The sequence below is a fragment of the Haliaeetus albicilla genome, chromosome 4 (assembly GCF_947461875.1).
Source record: "Haliaeetus albicilla chromosome 4, bHalAlb1.1, whole genome shotgun sequence".
NCBI lineage: Eukaryota > Metazoa > Chordata > Aves > Accipitriformes > Accipitridae > Haliaeetus > Haliaeetus albicilla.
In genome coordinates, this window is record NC_091486.1 from 49,628,754 (window position 1) to 49,651,293 (window position 22,540).

Sequence of the window (22,540 nt, forward strand, 5' to 3'; positions counted from 1 at the left end):
CGTAGCTTGGACTTTGGGACAGCTGAGTGCACAGTGGTTATAACATGAATTGTTTTTCTTTCAAGAACAAGGCTACAGTTTGCTTGTTGATATTGCCACAAGAGGTACATCAGAGAAGAAAACCATGACAAAGCCTCAGCACATTTTTCTCTTCATCTGACGGACATGCATTCAAACAAAAAACTCACTAAGCGAAATCTTTCCGTGAGCTGTATAGGAGGTGATGGTGAATTATTAGCGGGTGGGATTCAAGGATCTGAGCAGCCTGTTTGTTCAAAGAGCCTCTGAAATAGTGTCAAGCCTGGGATCTCTGCATGACAGAGAGAAAGGAGAATGATGACAAAGATACTCAGCTCTCTTGCTGAAGGCCAGAATGGCGTACTTTGGTGTCCTTGCCCAGACAAAAATACTGTTCTATTTGTGTGACTATGCATTTAAATGAAGGGTATTGCAGACTTGAGAACAACGCATTCCTCCATGATTTCCCCCGTAAATGTTTGCAGAGGAAAAACAAGCAACAAGAACTGACCTGAGTTAGCTGCAGCAAGCAGTTGAGATTCCTATCTTGATCATCAGCAACACCACAGGACTTCTAAAGGAGAAAAATCCCTGGAGGCAGTTCTCCTTAGGAGGTTATCAAAAGGAAGCAGGAAGCTTTGATACCTCCTTGGTTGTTTCTTCTTCATCAGAATTTCAAAGTGACAACCTCTGCCCCCGTGCCAAAGCATTGCGTTAAGGAAAAAGCAAGTTCTCTTAATTGTTGGTGTTGCAAGCAGCACAACATCCCAGAGAACGAAGTGGAAGGTATTAGTCAAATGTTAAGATGGGAGGAGATGCTACTGACCCAGTTCTGCAAGATAAGTGAGGCTACAGCTATGTCAGGGATACCGTTTGCGTTACTGACTGCAAAAACATAAAACAAAATATTTTGGGGAAAAAACACAAAACCAAGCCAGCACCAACAAAAACTCCCACCACAATTACACACGCTACTTCAAAAACCCAAGACTTAATGATTTCAAGGACAGGACCTGGAGTAAGGTACTCTCGTTCTTCAGCTCATACTGGCACTGATGCCATGGCCTTGAATAAGTTGTTTCACCTGTTTCTCTGCATGCAGAACACAGATAATATTACTTCCGTGTTTCATAGGGCATTTTGTGAAGCTTTGCTATTTGTACAAGTCATTTGAGGTGTTTGACTGGTGGTGCTACAAAGTTCAAAGCATTAATGTCTCAACACAAAACATAGTTTACTACTTTATCACTTCAAAATATAATTGCATACATACACACAGCATTTCCCCCCCCCCACAAGGAATGCCTCTCAAAAACTCACTTCTGTTGAAGATGTTTTTTTGATACAAAACCAAAGAACGTCAAACACAAATGGCCAGAAGCTACATCCCTTTTCTGACTATCAGTTCTTCAGGAAGGACAAACAACTTTCCTCTCATTTTTGTTGCAATACCATTTCTTGGGAGTACTTCTTTTTGCAGAAAGTGAGTGATCTATAAAACCACAAATTTCCATTATGAGTTGTAACTGCCTGTTTAACTAAACCACGCTATTTAATCTTGAAATTACTGTTAGGGGATTCTGGATCCTCTTCTTTGCTACCAGAAGAAAAGCAGCACTTGGTCTTCCCACACTCAAAAGTACAGTTTAAGTTCACATGAGTGTTGGGTTCTCAAATAATATAAAACTAGACCTCAGTGATAAAGTCAGAGCACTAAAAAAAAAAAAAAAAGTCCTTCATCCAGTTTGGGAATTTTGGGGGTCCTTATTAATTGTTTCCAGTAAGACCGGATCTTGCAAACTTTTGTGTGGGTGGCTGCACACTGAAGACAGACAGATACAGGTGCCTGCCTGCACTAAATATTTTGCACAAACACATGAGTTTGTTATATTTGGGTAGGTTTTGTTTGTTTAGTTTTATTTGATGTTTAAAGTGTGTATTCCAAACTAAGCAACATTCAGAACCCAAATACACTCTCTGCATAAAAAACCAGAATATATGTATCACGTTACAAAGTGAGGCAGATGCCAGTGACAAATGCTTTAAGAATTTTTTAGCAGCCACCTGAAAAATCACTTAAGAGTCAGAAATAAGTAGCAAAGGCCATTACATGAGTCATCAATGACAACAAGGAGAAAAGGAATGTGAAGGGAATTTTTTTTTTTTCCCCTAAAATGAGAGATGGCTTTGGCTGAAAGAAAATTATTTTTACTGTTACCAGAGTAAAATTTCCATTTGTGAACAGGGGAATTTCCACCTGAGACATATTGATGAAGAATCATTTACATAGCTGGAGGCAAAACTACAACTTTTACCCTGGGAACAGTGTTGAAGGAAAAACAAACTCTTTTGGTAGCAGGAAAGTGCAAAATTTTTGTCCTCAAATTTTGGTCCAGAAATAGATAATGTTTGTTTTCATTAAGTCTTTAAAAATACTTACAAAGAAGAGAAGATACATTTCACAGAAGCCAACATTCCAGCCAGCCTAAACAGAACTAGGACTGGGAAGCTGTACCCGACAGGCATTAACTACGTTAAGCACTTACACTATATGCTACAAGGGTGAGTGTGCTTCTCAAAATAAAATAAAAAGCTTCACTGTTTATTATTACTGTATCATCATTTAAAATGTGGCAGCAGCAGCAGGGATTTGAGCGAGGTTGGGTGTCCCCTCACATCAGGAGGATGCAGTCAAACAGCTAAATTCGCTGCCTCAAATGATTTTTGCAGGTCTCACCATGCCCTTTTCCATGACACTGGCCATGCTACAAACTTGCTGCCTTAGTTTCCCTTTCAGGACAGCAGCGTTTAGTATTGGATCACTTAAAAGATTAGCATTTGCAATGTGATTTGCAAATTACAACGACAAGTGATACCATACCAAACTGTTTTGTATGACACCCGCAGATCTTCTACTCAGCGACACAGAGACTAATATTATTAACTTGGGTTGGTGAAAAACAGTCACAGGAACTTTTTCTTTCTCTAAGCAACCTGGGCAGCTTGTTACAATGGAATTTTATACTCTTCTGCATTTTTTCCTCATAGTTCAGTGCTGGTTTTTTCCTCCTCGACTGCTGAATTGAGGCCCAGAAAGACCAAGAGACTCTCCAACACAGGGGCATGCAGGATCTGGACCAGAGCAGCAAATTTACTCCCAGATCTGTGTACACAAACCACTGTGCTAGCCTTCCTTACAATGGAAATGGATGTTCCAGAGCCCTGTGACCCTCAGGCCCTAAAAAGGGGTTTAAAAATCTCCGTCATCCTTATACTGGCATCACCCCCCACATCCACTCCCTTACCCACATAAAGGAGACACGCTTCCCACGGTAGACAGCAATCAGCCTTACGCTGCCACGCTGGGTGGAGAGGTGCTGCCTATGAGCACACACATGATGCGTTACATGCACGTACAAAATAAGAGGTGAACTACATGCAAAACAGCAGAGCAAGACACACAGAAGGTGCATTTAAGATAGGCATTGTATCTAAGCTATTGATAAAAAACCCAACTCACTCCCACACATGTATCTTGTACCATATCCTTTTGGGTCATCTGGAATTTTTATCATCAGTAGTTGCAGCATTTGCTGCTTTTCTCTGGGACTTGAGAAAAAAAAGAAAAAGCGCATTCTTCTGTGAAAATTGTACGTCGCTATAATTTGCAGACTGGGTTTTGCACATACAAGACAAGCCACTTCTTACTGAGCTTATGTTGTCCAGGTCCTCATCCTAAGAGCTGCCCTTCAAAGCCAAAGCACCGCAATCCTGGTAGCCCACGTTCCCCCAACATCCATGAAAAAGTTAAATAGATTTATTAATTTAAAATATTTTTTTCCTTAAAGTTTCCAGGAAGACCACGCTGCTCATTTGTCAGGGTTTATTTCAAGGAAAATACTTGAATATTTGAAAATTAAGGGGAGGGGGAAAAAAGTGCCACTCATTTAAATGGTGCTTTAGCTGAGTCTAGCACATTAAATAAGCCATCTACTCCTAAACAGATAATAAAACCGTCCATATTGGTAAACGACACTGAACGTCAAATTCAGTTATTAAATCAGTTGAATGATGGCAATTTCCATGTGCAGACAGTCTTAATTACTTACTAAAAGAATTTGCAGTCTATCTTCACATTTGTAGATTTTACAGCCCTGAGTAATGAGGCTTCACCTAAGTGATTTTTCCATTTTAACAGGACAGCAATATAACAAATTATCCCAGCTTACACACCTTTGCATATACAACTGCTCAGCCACTCAGTTGGAGAAACATAAAGATCTTAGACTGAATTTGATACAACTTTTTTCCCACTAGGTCCTCAACAGCCACCTTCTTTATTAGGTATGACAAGCACACAGCAACTCAACCCCCCATCTCTTTTAAACACGAAAAATTTCAGTCTTATCCAGACTGCCTGGAAGTTCCTTTTCTAAATTGTCTCTGCTGTAAGCCTGTTGTGCACGATCACAAAGACCTTAAGTCCAGCTTTACCCTGACGCTAAGAGGGATAAATCATCAAACAAAAACAGCCATAAAGCACCTGCAGCCTGTGGTGCTGGTGGGGGCTCAGCAAGATGACAACTTTGCATTGAATTTCCTATTTTATTTCCACATTACCTGCAACAGGAAAAAACTCAACCTCTCATTTCCTTCCTCCTACCCACTTTCTGTTTAGTGTTTTGAGCGATTGGTATAAATTAGCTACAGTCAGGAGCCAGATTTTTCAATTTGCTCTTTTTCTAAAGGTCACGGGTAGAAAGACACAGAGCAAAGTCTCCTAGATAAAATGAGAAAATGACAGGGGTAAGGAGAGGAGAGTAACAGACACACATAGTTAGCAGAATTCCCAGGCAGCAAGAAGCATGATGCTTGGATGCCTACAGGAAGAAACCAGGGGCACACACCACTGTCAAAAAGGAGATGGACTGTGTCACAGAGTTCATATACAACTTTGGCAAGCCGATGCTTTCAGAATTAGGCTTGGAAATTTAATGGAAAAATTTAGTGAAACCTGTGCAACTTTTTTCCATAAATAAGCACCAGCTTCATAGGTATGTGCTATTATGTACAGCACGGTAATATTGCCAGAGGACATCATTGCCAAGCCACGCTGCTTTGCCTGACTTTGAGAATGAAATGATCTGGAGTTCCCACTGGAGATACCAAGAAACATGGAAACCACTTGAAAACATAGACAGAATACAGCCGCTTGCTAGAGTACCGCAAGAGGGGATTGCAGCTTGTTTCGAATGACCGGACCATAAAACCCCACTTCTAGAAAGAAAAGTTTTGAAAAAATTAGCAACAAGAAACGAGGTACCAGAAAAGGGAACTATTCTGTTTACTTTAGTGTCAGCAAAGAGTCTCTCTTTACCATCCCATTTCAAACTGCCATATTCTCAGCCAAAGAGCAGTGCTCTCACGATGGGGAACAGCAGGAAACTTAGCTCGCTTTGCTCTGAGAGGTCAAAGATGCCAGGTCTTGAGGTAGGTGTTTTGCTGGGAGGCACTGGGTTTGTAACACTGTCCAAAGAGCTTATGGACACTGAACTGCCTGTAGCAGGAAGACTACTGCCATACTTTGCAAGCTGGGCAATCCCAGCGTCATCCCTACGGTGCAGATGCACATGGCTTGCAAAACTGCAAGCTCTATCAGCCACTGTCTTGGGCTATCCAGGCTGGAGAAGTGGGGGGTGAAAGTAAAATATGACTGACAATGCTTCTTGTTGTGGTTATCTGCTTGCTAGATGCGTGGCTCACCAGTCAGGTGCCCAACAGCTTAACAAGCCTCCTGCAGACACATGGCCATGGCACAGCACCCCAATTAACCCCTGATGGCAGCATCTCCTGCCTGCTGCTGTGGCAACCACCCACCACCCACCTGCTCATCTGTCAGGTTCCTTTGGGATGCTCCTTGGGGAGCCAAGATGCTCACTCAACCCACTAAAGAAAAGTTTGCAAAGAAAAGGGGCCTTTAAAGACATTTCCTCCCCACCCTCAAAAGCCCCCAACAAAAACATACCTAGCTACCACACATGTGGTTTGTTCCATGGCAAAAGCAAAAGAAATTCACAAGCCCTTTGACACTAAAAATATATCCTTCCTTCTCCTCAGACTTCTCCTTTTACAGAAGCATTTCTCTTTCTGTGCCATTTCCCAGCCTGTCACACTTGTCTCTTTTACTAGCTCCCACCCTGGAGCCAGACAAATGCCCTCTCAAAACTCAGAGCTCCTGATGATGCCATATGGGCTTTTAATGTCATGCCATTACAACCGGAGCCACAGCACCCACTTACAGACCATTCAGTGCTAACAGGTCATGCCCTGACTATTCCTCCATTTATTTACCATTCTTCTCTTCCTTCGATGCTTTATTGATTGCTGCTGCTTACTCCCATGCACTCTGCTTGTCCATTCCCTGTGTTGGGAGGTCACATGCAGCAGCGGGGGAATGGAGGCTAGCACTACTTTCTGTTCCTGAAACACCAGACAGTCTTTCCCCTGTGGTGACATAAATATCCACACAGCAAACTTTAAGATTGGAGCAGCTCCCTCGGATTAGCAAATGACAAAACCCAACCCAACCAACCCCTCAAAACCCACACTTGATCTTTTTTTTTCCTCCACTGCTGAATCAAAACCAGCAAAAGCCCAGAGAGATTTGAAATATATTTTGCCAAGAGGGGAGATGCACAAGTACACACATCTGATCTCATTTACCAGAATGGCTGAGCTCTTGTCCCACATGGCTCCTGTCTTTGCTGAACCTTTGTCTTCCCTTATCTCTGATAAAAGACACCCTAGCATGTTTAGTGATAACAGATTACTTGGCACTGCAAATTGCTCAATCCAGAGCATCGCAGCATTTTTCCCTACTCCTCTTCCTGAACCTCTTTTGTGGGGTCCAGCTGGCCAAAGGAGGGAAGGCAGTCGAACGTCTCCTCAATTTACAAATGACAATAAATAGCATGTCAAGTCCTGCTATGCTGCAAAAAAGTAAAGGTGAAGACACATGACAAACCTGTAGACAGCTCACAGCGCAAAGTCTTCCCCTTCAGGCACTTTAGATAGCAAAACGACCGACCATGTGACTATCAAACCTTTATCAATTTTTTATCACCATCTTGATGGTCAATGTTTCCAGCTCATCTACAGATGGTTGTGCCTGCTACCTTGGCTGTACTTTGGAGACTGTCCTGGTTGTAGCTACAAGCTGGCATGAATAAACACATATCATGGTAGTTCTGCCCACATATGAATTAGCAAAGACTGAATGAGCCCAGTAAACAGTGCTCCCATCATCTGGGTCCAGGGGAAAGCAGTCTTCCTCCATGCTGGCAGCATCAGGAGAAGACACCGAAAGCGAATTGTCCAGCAGTACTCCCCATTTACCCACTTGGGATCAGTCTTATAGCAGAAAATTAAAACCAGTTACACTGCTTCTCCTATGTCACAAAAAAATAGAGGAAGAGGCCATTAAAAAAAAAAAAAAAACACAACAAAAAAACCCCAGCATAACTGATTCTGAAAACAATGTTTTTCTCTGCTCTGAATGAGGAGTCAGCAGCTGTGATTGCATGTGTGCAAATTCCCCCAAAGTTTCCCTGAAACTTTCCATTACAGAGAGGCAACTGAGCTCTAGTAAAGTCAGCCATGAGTTTATGCTGATACTTGTTTATTTACTTCAATTAAGATATCTGTTAGATCTTATCACAGGTGACTGAATCACCCTCTCTACTACATATGTGTAGTTGACTTTCCCTGAAGGAACAGAGCATGGTCAGCAGTTCTACAGATCGCAAGTGCTCAGAAGTCATCTGGCTATAATGGGGCCTCTCCCTGCAGTGCTTTCCTCCCCTTTTTAGGTGGTTGCCTCAAGTGAAGAACAATGTTCTCGTGGGAGGACTGGGAACTGCCAACTGACAGGCTGTTTTCTTTAATGCACACGACAGCGTAGCTTTTATGCTATCTGCTTAGGTAATATAGAAAAAGATCGCTGCAAGAGATTGCATAGAGCCAGGTGAGAGACCAGTCGGATGCAGCTCTCCAGGAGGAGAGAGCATCTGCTAGATTCTAGACAGTGGCGCCTGGAAGACTGGTCATGGGAAACAATTCCAGGAGGATAATGACCCTAGGAATTAGTCTGGAAGACATGAACGGGCCTCACCATGAAATCACTGATGACAAAGTTACATTCAGCACGCAGTAGAGACTCGCTGTTAAATCTTACTAACTACGTGCTTGTATCACAGTAGACAGCTCTGCCCACAAATCAGAGACCACAGCATTACAGTGTAAAAACCATTCATATGCTTGCTGGTGGCTCTGGAGGGAACTGTAAAATGAAGGGGAAAATCGAATCCTAATGGAGGCTTGTTCCTGTCATCCGGGAACCTGGACTAACCAGCGTTTTGGCCAGTTCCTTTACAGCCCTAGTACCAATTCATATATGGAAAAGCCAGGCAATCCTTCTGGACAAACATTTGCACAAGCTGTTCTTGCCTCTCCTTGTATCACTGGTCATATCTGTTACCACTCGTAACATCTGCTGAAAAGCCATGAAAACAGCATTTAATCTGCAGGAGCCTTTGGTGGAAGCCAAGAGTGGGCAACTTAAATGAGATGTCCCCTCCCTCCTTGCCCTGCTCTAATGCGCATGCAAAGCTCATACATTAATTTTTCATCTGTCTGCCCAGCCACTGATTAAAAGGACACCTTATCCAATTCCCCCTCCTTTTCTATCTCCAGTGAAGTCCTATCTTTCCATGCTTTGGCAGCTGTTTTTCTCCTCCTCCTTGCCCATTTGCCTGCTGTTGTCTTGCTAATTATTTTTACAAGGCTCAATAATTAATGCAATCTTTCCCATTTTTCATCTCCTTCCTACAGCGCTGTCTGGCAAGCAAGGAACTCCACAAGCAGCTGCGCTCAGCTGGCTGCCCATCCGCCTCCCGCGGAGAAGAACCATTGCCAGAACAAGACTTTGCAACCCAATCCTCTATTTACCTTGCCCTGGACTCTGCAACTATTATCCAGAAGAGCAGCTTTTGAAGGCACTTAGCAACATGTTAGCAAACCAAGGCTCTGATGTCACCCATAAAAATAGCATCTCAGGAACACCCGTTTGTCCCACACCTTGAACCAAAGTTATCTGTAGCCATCTAGCTCCATTCCTCCAAAATTTCTGCTTCTAGACAATTTATCTTTGACTCGCTGGCAGACAAGACAGCAACACAGAGATTTCAGATTAAAAATGTTCTCCCATTCTGCAACAATCATACTGACTAGAGCACAGGACTCCTTGCACCTCTCTCTAAAGCACATGGCATTGAACAAGAGCACAGATCAGATGCTAAAGTGAACGTGATACTGGTCCTATATGGTAGAGCAGCTCCCTCAACCCTACAAGTTATTCATCTACCAAAGATGAATTATGGATTTAACTTGAGTAGAGACTCGCTCACGTTAAGTGTGTGGGAGACCGGAAAAAATGTTTTCAAACAACATTGTTAACAAGTCCTGTTCGGGAGAGGACTCTGCTATAGGTTTGACTCAAGCAGGACACCTCATGGTACAGCTCCCTCATCCCGATGATATCCTGGGAATAGCTTTCTTCACATTTTGCCTTTTACTGGTCATCAGACAGACCATTTCCCCCTCTCAAAACAGAGGGGAGACAACGTAGCAGTAAATACAGGAATTACACCAACAGCAGTGTTCCTAATGCAACTTCTTAATTTTCTACGCATGCTGTCAGGCATCCAAAAAAACAGAAGTCACAGCTCTCAAGAATTTTCAGTTCTTTGCAAACCGTTAGCAATTTCTGTCTGGCTCACAGTTTGGGAATCACTTCTCTGAGCAGTTCACTATCGTCCAGCCCTTGTACAAGCTGCCAGCTACCCAAGGTCATGGAAAGGTAGGGCAACTCCTAACTGTTGCCCTTCAAACTAGATGCTTGCTCATTTCACATACTAAGCAAAACTGGACTGCATGTTTTTTTTTAAAGCATAAACTCCCAAATCCTGCAGGAATCAGCACTGGTGGTTCATCTTTCAGCATTATTCTGACACTGACTACATCTGACTGATTATCACAGGATGCCCAAGTACAGGACAAATTCTAGTTTTGTCCATTCAAGAGCAGCTGGGGAAGACAACTGGCAGTGAAAAATTAACGGACAGTTCCTCTGCAATCGCGCGGCACTGAGCAACGCGTTTCTGAGGAGCACACGTGTATCGCAGCAACACCTCCTTAGAGAGCCACTTCTGCGGTATGCAGCGGCAGGATCGCACCCAGAGAAATACATAAGCATGTAGTGCCTTTTCCAGAGCCTGCACCCAGACCTTTTGCAAGTGTCACCAGAGGCTTCTTCCAGTCTACTAACCTCCACCCCCTGTCCTCCTTGCTGCTTGCAGCTTGTTGTTTCAAAGAGCAGTGGTGTGAAAAAACAGGAAGCCATGCAGAGAAGAGAGAGAATACAGATTGAGGCACGAAACTGCAGCAGCAACAGCTCCCCCAACACGCACCCCACCCCCTCTTCCCTTCCCACCCCCTTACCACAGGCCACGATCTCGGTGAGAAATGCTGTACTTGCTCTTGACGGGAAACTGGTTACGGAGTTGCATGGCCAGAGAGCCACTGAGGGAGGGGAAATCCAGCAGCATGAAGGGAAATGCATCTCACTCGACCCTGCTGGTCTTGGGGGTGGCAAAGGGGGGAGAGGTGGGAGTGCGGCTGATATTAAGAGAGCCAAGCTAAACCCAACAGGTATCTGAGCTTCCTGGATACAGCAGAAGTACCTGCTATACTTCACTATCAACGTGAGTCCTAGCACACGCTTGTCCACTCCTGTGCGGTGGAAAAGGCAGGACTGAGCGTGAAGAACTCCCATCATCACACTCGTGCTGATGGAGATGGCTGGGTGCGACCTCTGACCACGCAGCAGCCCTGCGTCTTGCAGCCAGGTTCTGGAAATGCTGCAGGAGCAAGGCAGGCAGAGGGCCTGTTCCAGATCTCCGCAGGGTCTGCAGCCTCCCTGCCGTGCTCAGAGAGATGCCAAACTGACTGCAACCAGCAAATGCCCTCCGATACAGAGAATAATGAACAAGGCACTTTGGGGAGAGGACAACAAGCTGGAGAGGGTGCAGCACACCCAGAGCATCTGGGGGAATGGGAGCTGTACCTTACCTCCCTCCAGACAATGCACGAAGCATCATTTCCCATACATGCCCCTCTCAGAGCTCTCTTGGTGCTCCTGCTGCGAATTTGCATTGCTCCTTGCCTCCCCTTCTCTTCTTCTGTGTTACTTATCCCTGGCTGAGGCAGCTGGCCTTTCCACCACCATTGTCAGCCACCACTTTAAGCACACTAGGTTCATGAAGTTCAACAAATTTTGCTACAATTCTTGTAGGCTAAAGAGGGATTTTTTTGAAGGGGGAGACACAAGACTGAACTGTTGCCCATTTGTCCCCTCTGCAGTAGGCCACTCATGACTATTAGCTTGCTTTTTAAAGCACTGCTCTCTTTGCAGCTTGGATAGGGTCCCTCGTGCATAGGAAAAGTCCTACAGATAGACTAGCTTCGGGAGGTAACACAACACTAATTCCTGCTCTGAAGGTCCCAGAGTAAAAGGAACAGGTCAAAACAGACACTACTCCACAGGCAGCTCTGCATCCATTTTATGCTCTAAACTTTAAGGAAAAGTATGTAACCCCCTTAATCCCCAAGAATTCAGATTTACAGCTTCAGATATCCACTGAGGACCATTCTACAGACTATCTGAACTTTATTTATGACCTGCTGCTTTTCAGTCGCTCTTAACATCATTTTTATGCCCATACACAACCTATTTAAGGAATAAGGATTCTGAGTCGCATCTATGTATTGAAGGGGGACAGTGGATCAGCTTGTCTACAGCCCTCAGCATTCACAGCTCTCCCAACTCACCCTCTGTTGGCAGCTTCTGCCAGAAAGGTTTCTATTTTGCAGGAGTCTTCGTTGCTCACAGCCTTATCTTGTGAGTCTTCTACATAAGGCTGAGAAATTAAAAGGGTGGAGATGAAGAAACAACAGTTAGGGGCAAAAACACTACTAGGGGACAGAAAGGCCAAGCAAACCACTGACAAACAAGCAAACACCCTGGCTTCCATTTCATATAAAGTATTTCCAACTTTATCTCTGCATGTAACCACATCTATGTTTATATCAACCAACTAACTGGATAAAACAAAAGGAAAAGAAGCCATGTCACAGGAATCCTGGTGGTGTTGAAAGCAAGGGGAAAAGCCAGACACAAAATGAAGCTTGGCTAGTGCTTCCAGAGACCAGTGCTCAAAATTTAAAGCAGATGCAGGTGGGATAAGCATGCACAACCTTAGCCATGGTGGGCAACAGTTCACAATATGAAGCCACAAAATGACCTAGCGCATCCCATAGCGAGTGACAGCTCAGGATCAGTTATAGGCCTTAACATGTTAAGGTATCAGCATGGCATCTCTCTACACTATACTTAGCCTGGATTTTGTCAATCGGAAGTCTTTTACATCTGTACTAATTCAGCACTGTGCACAGGTGAATTGTCCTTTTCTACTGTTAATAACACATAAAACCATTTTTTAAGTGCTAAAACCAAAAGGGGAAGGAGTGAAGACAGATGGATGGCAACACAATGGAAAAGAATTAAACAGTCTGATATCTACTGGTGGGAAAGGGGAATGCAATATTTCCTTAGTCATTTTCAAAGCCTCTGTATTGCTTGCAAAGGGATATGCTGTGCTGTAGTTTATTTATAAAACCTATAAGAATGTTGACCAAAGGCTATAACTTGAAGAAAAATAAGCAGAGGTCAAGTTTTCTAAATGCAGTCACAAACCCAAGAGAAAGAGGCTTACCAATAAGACCCTCTGCTGTTAGAGGGATGCAAAACACAGGAGAGGCCCCAGTACTTCTGAGCTGCTAAAAAAGCCATGCAAACCATGAATAATCCCCCTGGTTTAAATGCAGCCAACACTGCAGTTTTCTGTTCCAGCCACAGAAGTAAAGCGGGGACCTGGGGGGGCATGTGTGTGTGAGTGCCTGAATGAGACTGAGGGGGATTCCCAGCACCTCCCTTGGTTGGCAGAGCTAGCCAGCTAGTCTTCCTAGGCTCTTAGGTTTTTTTGTTTTGTCTTTTTAAATAACTGAAGAGAGATGCTCCTACAAGCAGGGATTCAGAGCAGGGCCTTCCTCTAAATGCTCTGAATCATTGTTTGGAAGAGACCATCTCTGCTGACAATTGAAGGAGCCTCTGGAGAAGGCAAACAGTTAGAAGAGATGATTAACTCTTCTGTGGCATTCACATAAAGGTATTTGTGCAAGAGACCTAACTACTTGCTATTGGGGCTGTGGCTCATTATCCAAACCTGCTCAAGAAAAGGACAAAGTAAGTGCACTAAGGAGCATGAGAGAAAGAAGAGCAAGGCCCCTTACAGTGTGGTCTGCAGTCCAAATACTTGGACCACAGATAGTTCAGGCGCGTGCATCCCTACTATTCTTACAATAAATTCCACCTACATCTGATCAGACCCGCCCATAGGCCCCATCACCTTAAGGAAAATGAATCAAGCCCAGCATGATGGGGGATGCTGCTGGGAGGGGGCGAGCAGGAGAAACCACTGCAGGTGAAAAAGGCAACTGAACTCATCTTCCCACCTCCATTTGCAGACTCCTAGAATCTCCCGTTAACATTGCTCCAACGTGTATTTATTGTTTCATTTTCCAGAGGGGATGGAGATGCAGAGGTCTTTCCCTAAAGACCCAGTTCAGCCTCATTAATAGCCACCCCTAACGCTGGTGTGCTGGCACGAACGCCCCACCTAGTGGCAATCGCAAATGGAAAAGCTGTGGAACCAAGAAAGTGCTGGCAAATAAATCACTCTTACCAATTTAAACAGGCTGCTAAAAGTAATGAAGGGCCAACACGACACATGAACCCACCGGAGAGAGAAGACAAAGCTCTTTACTCTTCCATATGTCCTCAAAAGCTTGACACACCTGTATATCTCTTAAGAGATGAAAATCAAGAGCTGAACCAACATAAAACTCCTGCATCTATAATTACCTTGTATAATTTGACAACATTATTAGCATTTCTTGATGCACAGAATTTCTGTGACTATTTGTTCACAATGTTCATCTTAAAACAGGATTTAACTGGAAACTTGAGACTACTTTCTCATGCTTTGCCTGATACACTGTATTCTGTTTCACAGCTTTTACTGCCTACAAGACATTCAGCACTTCATGCACCACATACAACTTTTCATCCTTTGCACACAGGCACTAACACACCACTGAATTTAGTTTCGCCTGCCCTAGGATTCCACAGCACAGCTACTGTGCAACCAGAGCCTCACAGATGCAATGTTCTTCAGAAACCTACCATATGAACAGAGCTCTTGCTATGTATTTGTAATTATATAAAGCTTGAAATGTCATTTCTAGTGTCTCTACTGTAGTTGTTGAATAAAACAGAGGCTTATGTACTGACCACAGTTTCCTTTTCTAGACACTCAACATTTTTTGGATAGAAATGCCAGGGGACTGAATGCTTTAGCTGTGAAGACTATTACACAGAAGTTTGCTGGTAAACTACAGTTATAATTAAATACATTCAGAAGAGTCAAACACTAGAACTGCTTCAGGAAATCCTGAAGACTTTACAAAAAAAACCTACCAAACAAAAATATGCCACCCCCAAAAACTGACACCACCTCCCTCCCCCAACCCCTTTATCAGCCAAATTTAATTGGGAAGACCATTTACTTACTCAGAGAATCGTACACAAAGATGAAGGATAAGACAATCTTTGAAGGATTTCAGACACACAAAAAAACTTCCAGGTACTAAATCAGCAAAGACAGGGGATTACGAATAAATTAGCTGTTCCCAAATTTAAGTGCAACTGTAGAAGTACAAACTGAAACACTTTTTTTTAAATGCTTGATATTCAAAAATCCTGAGATTATCATGTGTCCAGAACCCAAATTCACTAGTTAGTTTTGAAAACCTTGGACCAGATGTAGCTAATAATTTCCACTGTGCTCATCATCTCTTGTATGAGAATGGATACCTCAGACACTAGAGTCACCAAGTCATCTGAAAGTTAAAACAGGAAATAACAACCACCAAAAAAAAAAGCCACAAATAACAACAATAAAGTCCACTTTTGAGTATGACACATCTATTTCTTGTTACATGCAGGAGTACATGAGCCGGACAAGACACACAGTAAAGTGCTCACTTAGTTGTCAGCTGCTGTAAATAGTTGTAAATATAAACCATATTTTTGTTCTGCCTACCTCAGCTGGGTCCTGGCCCAGAACTGAAGCCTCTAGCTGCTACCACAACACACATGAAGTAGAAAACGGCAACGAATGCTTCTGCCTGAACCCACGCAAAGCCAAAGCTGCCGAGCGCCTCACGAGCCATGGGCACACAGCCTTCCAGAAAACCACCTGGACTGTTTTCTTCGGCCTACAAAATTCACTTCATACACTCCTTATAATCTCTTATTTTCCAAGGGGAATAACAAGGCAGGAGTGATCTTTACTTAAGGGCACATAAAAGTAGCCTTATCCACGCATTTGGTGGGAGTACACACAAAAGAGCACCCACAACGGGGAAGGCAGAGAGCTCCCCTCACGCAACCCAACGTGAGGGTGCCAAGTCATAAAACAGGCCATTATGGAAGTAAGAAATGGCCATCGCTTACCCCAGTCAATCCCCTGCCAGGCAACTGCTGGGCTCACAGGCAGCTTTGCTCCGAAAGCAATCTCTGGTCCAGGTCTGGTTTCCACACAGAGGTACACACCTTGCAAAAACCAAGAGCTAGCAGGGACGCTCAGGCGAGCGTGGGTCCCTGGTGCAGGGAGATCCTCTCAGCCCCACCACAACTCACCGAGACCAGCAGTGTCTGCAAAGAAGCTTCTGGGTCTCATTAGCACAGACAAGCTGCAGCTGCATGTGCTCGGGCAAGCTGAGGGGAGGGCACTGACACCCCCCGCCCCCAGCTGACCCTGGACCTTTGGGTAACATGAGGTTACCTGAGAAAAATAATTAACTGGCTCTTCAGAAACTGCAGCAGCTGTTGCCCCTCTCCAAGAGAGGGTATTCCACATAAAAAAAAAAAAAAAACCAAACAAAAAACCCACCAGAGAAGCCTTCTCAAAAAGCCCCGGCTTTGCAGCCTGCACTGGGCATAAATTGCGGCCTTCCCTGCTTTCACACAGGAGGACACAATTAGGACAATTAAGGTGACCCAGACAGGGATGCAGACACCCTGCTGAGAGCCTGCAGCCCACAGGTGACACAAAACCAGTAAGAAGCACCCAGAAATCCTTATGCATGTAACCAACCTCCTGTGCCACTTGTCACCTCCCCAAAGTAACGGGGATGGACTGAGTACAACTCTTGGCAAAAACAAGGCAAGTTGAGACTAGGAAGGGAAAGTATAAGCATTTGGCTTTAACTAAGCCTGGGGAAGGGGGAGGAAAGGCATTTTGCTAACTTTATGATTGTTTATGCTTTTTTTTTTTTCCTCAGTACTTAAATCAGTGACCAGAAGTTGTACTAACTGGCAATGAATCCAATTAAGTAAAAATTCCCTGAGTCAAGACTGGTTTGCCCGCAACAGGGCTACTCCCGTTGGGGACACAACCCACCCCAGGGTTTCTAAGGAGACCCCGTGCACTGGAGGTTTACCTGGGAAACAGAAAATCAGGAAATCCCGTTCTTCGTGGGGATGGGGTGTGATGGAGCCTGCGAGCGAGGGTGCCTGTCCCAGTGGCACTACAGCCAAGGCCATAGAGAAAACCCCGAGCAAGTCTCCTCCAAGACTTGACTACTTTCTACTTCTGGCTCTGGAGATCCATGTATGAAAGTGCACACCCCCACAAAAAAGCAGACACTTTCACTCTTCACAAGTTGTCTACACAATCGAGTAGAAAGAAGACATTATCAGGGTCCAGGTCCATCTTACTAACACACACTGGCTACACCACACTCTGAAAGCAGGACGGCACAATTAGTTTACACACAAGCAATTAGTTTATGCCTAAAGGCATGAGTCCATGCATGAGCTAAAAGTTCACTTGTAAGTACACAATCAGTTTGTGCATGAGGGCAAAGTTAGTTTATGCATGAGCGAACAATTATTTAATACCTGGGCAAAAAATTACTTAATGCATGAGGGCACAATAAATTTCACGTGTGACTGTGGACATTTACACATTATCTACAATGCAATAGGAAGAAGAAAAAATATCAAAAGAAGAAATACTGGGTCTATTTGTACTAATACCAGCCATACCATGCCCTGAGGGCAATTCTATTTGAACCAAAACGATTACCCAGGAAAACGATTTGTTCTTCGTATGCACACCTCCATTCATTATTTTAGAATAAAATGGGAGTCCTTTACAAGAAAGCAGTTATTACTCTTTCAAGCTCCAAAGCCTAAGGTCTGTTTTACGGAAAAGACAAACAGCTGGAACAGGAACATCATCAGATTCGATAACCTGCGTATGGTGCTTAGCTGATAAAACAACCTGTGAGAAGCATACACAAAGTAAGTCAGACTTTCTGAAACTCTTCCTAATTCTGCATACAGTGGAATTAAGGGGAGTGCAGAGGTCAAACTTAATACGCCAAATTCAGCAGCTGTAGTTTCACATACATGTATTGTTCACATATGCTCTAAACCACAGCAGGTACTTAAAAACTTTGCCAAAACAGAACAGACCCATATGTTATTTAAAACAAAAACCCTAGGAGAATTTGTTTCCATTACATACAGACTTACCATCAGCTTCAAAATGCAACAATTTTTATGTACTTGCATTCCACTTTGGGCACTGAACTGATCTTATAACTAAAGTGCAAAGACAGTTTTTCAAAGTATAGCAAGTGGTTTAGCATTCAAGATTATCAGGAGCTACATGAAAAATGAGACAAAAGGAAAACAAAAAGCAACCTGAAAAATCATAAAACTGCAGTATCTTTAATACGTTGGCATCGCGTAAGAACAACTGTAAAGTTGTTGCCCCAGCTAAATCTAACAGTATTTCCAGCATTGTTTGTATCATACTGCTAAAATTTAAAGATGAGATTTAGAATCACTTTGTAAGTATAGGGAAGTAAAAAATAACAACTATAAAAGCGGATTTAAGTTGCACCTTCTTTCAAGGATCATCAAGAAAGCATCAAAATAATTTAAGTACTTTCTGAAGCCACAACTTTTCGGAAGTACTATTTATTAAACAAGTCATAAAACATAACACACAACAAGCGCTGCTCTTCACATAACAGCATTTGAACTTTACTCTCCCTTGAAACACAGTTTTATTAGAAGCGTATTTTCTCTCTGAACCCTTATTCTGAGGGAAAAGCATAGAAACTACTCCCTCTGAAATTAAAAGGGGAAAAGACCTTACGCAGTAATTATAGCATCATCTGTAAGAAACATGTTAACAATGAACATAGTAATTATAGCATCATCATTTATAAGAGACCTGTTAACAATGAACATATGTAAACATATATAACAAGCAACAGTATAAAATAACTCTTCACTGTATGAAAAACCCCATATAGATTCACTTTAAATACAAACCCACAAGATTCCCAGTATTACTCCAAAGATCTTTGGGGTTTGTGTTTCAGTTTTTCGCTGGTTCCCCCCCCCCCCAAATGGAAAAATGCATATATTGCTTTTTCATAAACCTTGAAAGAAAAGCTCCAAAAGGAGTTTAAGGACACTTGAAAAAATAATTTCCCTGCACGAGCCGGGTTTCGCTTTTGCAAGGACTAGCATCTACACGACAGATTCGAGAAGACACAAGATACCGATTTAGCTTGCTCAAGCTCCGCAGCCCCCCCTTCGGCCCTGCCTGAAGGTTCAAACACCAAAATCACAACCTCCCCCCCCCCAATCCCCCAATCCAAACGGATAAAGCAGCGCAGAAGCACAATTCACGCTCCTCACAGCACGGAGAAACAAGGTGGCACATCTCAGTCACAGCAACGGGAACTTCTCCGAGCAATCCTCCTCCAGGCACCTGAATAGCGGAGCATTTATTTAAGCCCCTTTCTCAAGCCGGCATGCAGAAACACTCCCGACCCCCCCAACCAGCCGACACAACCTCCGCTCAAGCAGATCAGCCCCCGTCCCGCGGCACCGCATCTCACGTCGGGGGCTTTATTTAAAGGAGGAGGGCACCTTCCCCCCCTAGGTCGCTCCTTATCCCCAAATCCAGCTCCGCCGGGCGCAGAACAGCCCTCGCCCCGGCGCCGCCGGTAAGCGGCCAAGCGGGCAGCCCCTGCGGCAGCCCCAGGATGGCGGGGGGACCCCAACCGGCCACTTCACCGCAGCGGCACCCCCGGGGCAACGGCAGAGCCAGCGCCGCGCAGGGACCGTGCGGGCAAGCGGCGGGAGGCGGCGGCGGCGGCGGCGGCGGCGGGGCCAGCCAGGGAACGGCGGCGGCAGGAGGAGGCGGAGGCGGCGGCGGCGGCGGCGTCGGGGGGGCGGGTTGTCGTCGCGGTCGTCGTCGTCGTCGGTAGTCCCCCCCCGGGAACATGTCGTGGAAGGCGGGATCGAGCACCCAGTCGCCGCCGCGGCGGGGAGCGGCGGGGGGAGCGGCGCGGCGGGGGAGGCGGCGGAAGCAGGGGTTGAGGCTGAGGTTGTGGCGGACGCTGTTCTGCCAGCCCTTGGGGCCGCCGCGGTAGTAGGGGAAGCGCCCGGCGATGTAGGCGTAGATACCGCTGAGGGGAAGCCGCTGCTCGGGGCTGGCCCGGATGGCCATGGCGATCAGAGCCACGTAGGAGTAAGGCGGTTTTTGCAGCGGTTCCACCGCAGCCCCCCGGCTCTCCGCCGCCGGCTCGACGGGGTCCGCCTCCCCCATGGCTCCGCGCTCCCCCGGCCCCGCCGCCGCTCTAAAACCCTCTGCCCGCCTCGTCCCCGTCCCCCCGCCCCGGGGTGTTTGGGGTCGCGGGCGGGTCGGGACGGCGGTTTGGGTTCGCAAACCCAAATAACGAGGAGAGGGGGAAAGACGGAGCCGGGATGCCCGCCCGGCTTGGGGGGGGGAGGAGTGGGGGGTTCCGGGGGGGAGCGGGCCCGCCGGCTCCGGAGGGCGAGGGCATCCCCCGGCAAAGTACCTGCGGGAGGACCAGCGGAATGTATCGCTTCTTACCGTTTCGGTGAGGTGAGGGGCTCAGCTGCACACCTAATTAATTACAGACGCAAACGCATCCGGCACTCGGGCACCGCGGACCATCACCGTCCCCCCCCAGCGGGTACCCCGGCATCACGGCCGCAGAGGGGAAATGTGTGTGAGCAGATCCTCGGCCGGTACCGAGGGGGGACGGCGGAGGAGCAGGGCTCCGTGCGGCGGCGGTGGTCTTGGTTTTTATCGGCGTCGCGTTTGTGCGAGCGCTACACGGCTCACCCCGCGCTTCACCATGCATCCGTCTGTAAAGAGCCACCGGTGGCACGATGCCAGTAATTTAATTACAACACGCGGCCTCCTTTGAAAAGTCTGTCTTTGGTCACCCTTGATTAATTAATTAAAAAAAAAAAAAAAAAAGCCAAAGCCCAAGCCCAACAACAACCCTTAATTAGAAAAAAATCACAACTCACTAGTCTGGAAGGAATCGGTTCCTTTTTTCCAAAAGTTGTACAGAGCTAAGAAACAGAAGGAAAACATCGATGACTATCAGGCTGTTGTTCTCAGTTTACAAAAACTACCGACAGTAGCTTGACAGCGGTGGGTCAAACAATGCTATCACGTCTCATATTTTAAAAATACTGTACAGGTCTTTGAATAGAAAACTTTCAGTGGGCTGGATGGAAATATTTAAATTATTAAGCATGAAGCATCCCTACTGGTTGTAACAAATCTGCCAACAGCAGAAGGAAGCTCTTTGATGGAGCCCAGGAAGACTCACCTGTATGACCACAGTTTAGATCTCCTGCCAGCCCTGTGTAATGGAAAAGCAAGTAAACAGACCACTGTTGAAAATAAAAACAGATTGCAGAACCAAACAGGTCTCTAACACTGAAAAAAGAGGGGGAGAAAGGAAGAGTGTCTGAGAATGCATCCCTTCCTGCATAGCAATGCACAGAACTTCTCTCCAGGTATTTAAAGACAAGACAGAATACATCGCCAGGTCTTAAAACAAATCAGTGATACCGTAAATCGGCAGTTCAGAAACTCTCTAAGACTCGATCTTGGAGTTTTAGAAAGCAGGCACTCTTTATTGCAGCGCTGGGTGCACGCTCCACCTATCCTGCACACCGTCAGGCCTAATTGTGCAGGTTAAGTACATGTATTCATTAGTTTTCCGGGGAAACTATTAGCATATGCAAATGTCCTTTCCTAAAGAATGCTCATTAGTCCCTTAAAAAATGCTTGTTAGTGCTCTTATGATCTAAGTTTTCATTAGTGATGTAAATCCATATGGCTAGTTTAAGCTAAATTATCTACAAGGACGAGAACAAAGGCAGGAGTTCTTACCTTTTCCAGCCCTATCTATCAAGCAAGGCCTCTGCTTGTGCCTTCTCAGCAAGATCGTAAATTCATCAAACATTTAATTAAGTTTTGTGATTGCTCATGGCTCCCTCTTGCTCGTTCTCATTTTCTTGATCTTTCAACCTTTACTGTATCATCAGCAGCACATTTTAACAAAGTAAAACATAAGTCATAAAAGTATAAATGGAGGAAAACTACAGCCTTTGAAGCCTGTGCTTAGAAAGCCTATGTCGAAAAGCTTATGCCACCTGTCTCTTAATTTACATGACATTAAAAACATAAAGGTCATAAAATAACGCATAAAACCAAAATCTCAGAGACACTCTCAGCCCCCATCTCACAGAGGAAAAAATCCCTTAGGTCCCAAATGAACACAAATCGTAAGGTGTGCATATAACCGGACCACTGCTGACACTCTGTGACTGTGCTTATCTTGGGACAACTTCTGGGGCTTCACCAAACATCCCTTACACGTGCTCAGTCCTTATCCATATAAATAATCCTCTTGGCTTTCTTGCCAACATGCGCACGTTTGGAAGATGACTGGGTCAGGACCAAAGCACCTGCATTCAGTACCTCCCTTACACCCCCCTCTTCCCTGCCTCCCAAAGTCCTGAAAATCCAGACAAAACAAAATAGTGCTGGTGCTACCATGCGACCCTGCAGCCATCAGCTGAGGTCAGGGTTCTAAGGAAACAGGTGCGTAAATGACAGTCCCTACCCTACAGGAGGTCAAGACAGGAAGGTCCCTGCAGCTGCATCCAGGGAGAAGTTCAGAACATCAGTTAATGGCAGGAGGTGACTTCCCTTTTAATTGATGGAAAGCCTTCAGAGCATAACAATGGACTTCTTCCATTTCCAAATCAAGGTCACGAGCTTCTCCTTGCTTCGGGGAAGCTCACAAAGCTTTGTGCTTTCTCTTAGCTCTTGCTAGCTTTAGAAGAGTGAAGAGATCAAAG

At 45.1% G+C, this 22,540-nt stretch overlaps 2 protein-coding genes across 2 annotated transcripts in view; both read right to left on the reverse strand.

Moving 5' to 3' along the window:
* PIK3CD (phosphatidylinositol-4,5-bisphosphate 3-kinase catalytic subunit delta) overlaps positions 1-22,523 on the reverse strand; it is a 57,469-nt gene extending 34,946 nt beyond the window's left edge. Inside the window, exon 1 of the mRNA XM_069782563.1 lies at positions 20,690-22,523. The gene's annotated coding sequence lies outside the window, so the exon portion shown is untranslated. The remainder of the gene's footprint in view (positions 1-20,689) is intronic.
* On the reverse strand, positions 18,994-20,699 carry LOC138685201 (forkhead box protein E3-like). Its single transcript, XM_069782579.1, has one exon. The coding sequence runs from the start codon at positions 19,953-19,955 to the stop codon at positions 19,257-19,259; it is 699 nt and encodes a 232-aa protein (XP_069638680.1). The 5' UTR covers positions 19,956-20,699; the 3' UTR covers positions 18,994-19,256.
* Positions 22,524-22,540: the final 17 nt, after the last annotated feature.

Excerpts from the sequence above, each read along its gene's own strand:
- LOC138685201 (XM_069782579.1), bottom strand. The coding sequence starts at position 19,955 with ATGGGGGAGGCGGACCCCGTCGAGCCGGCGGCGGAGAGCCGGGGGGCT.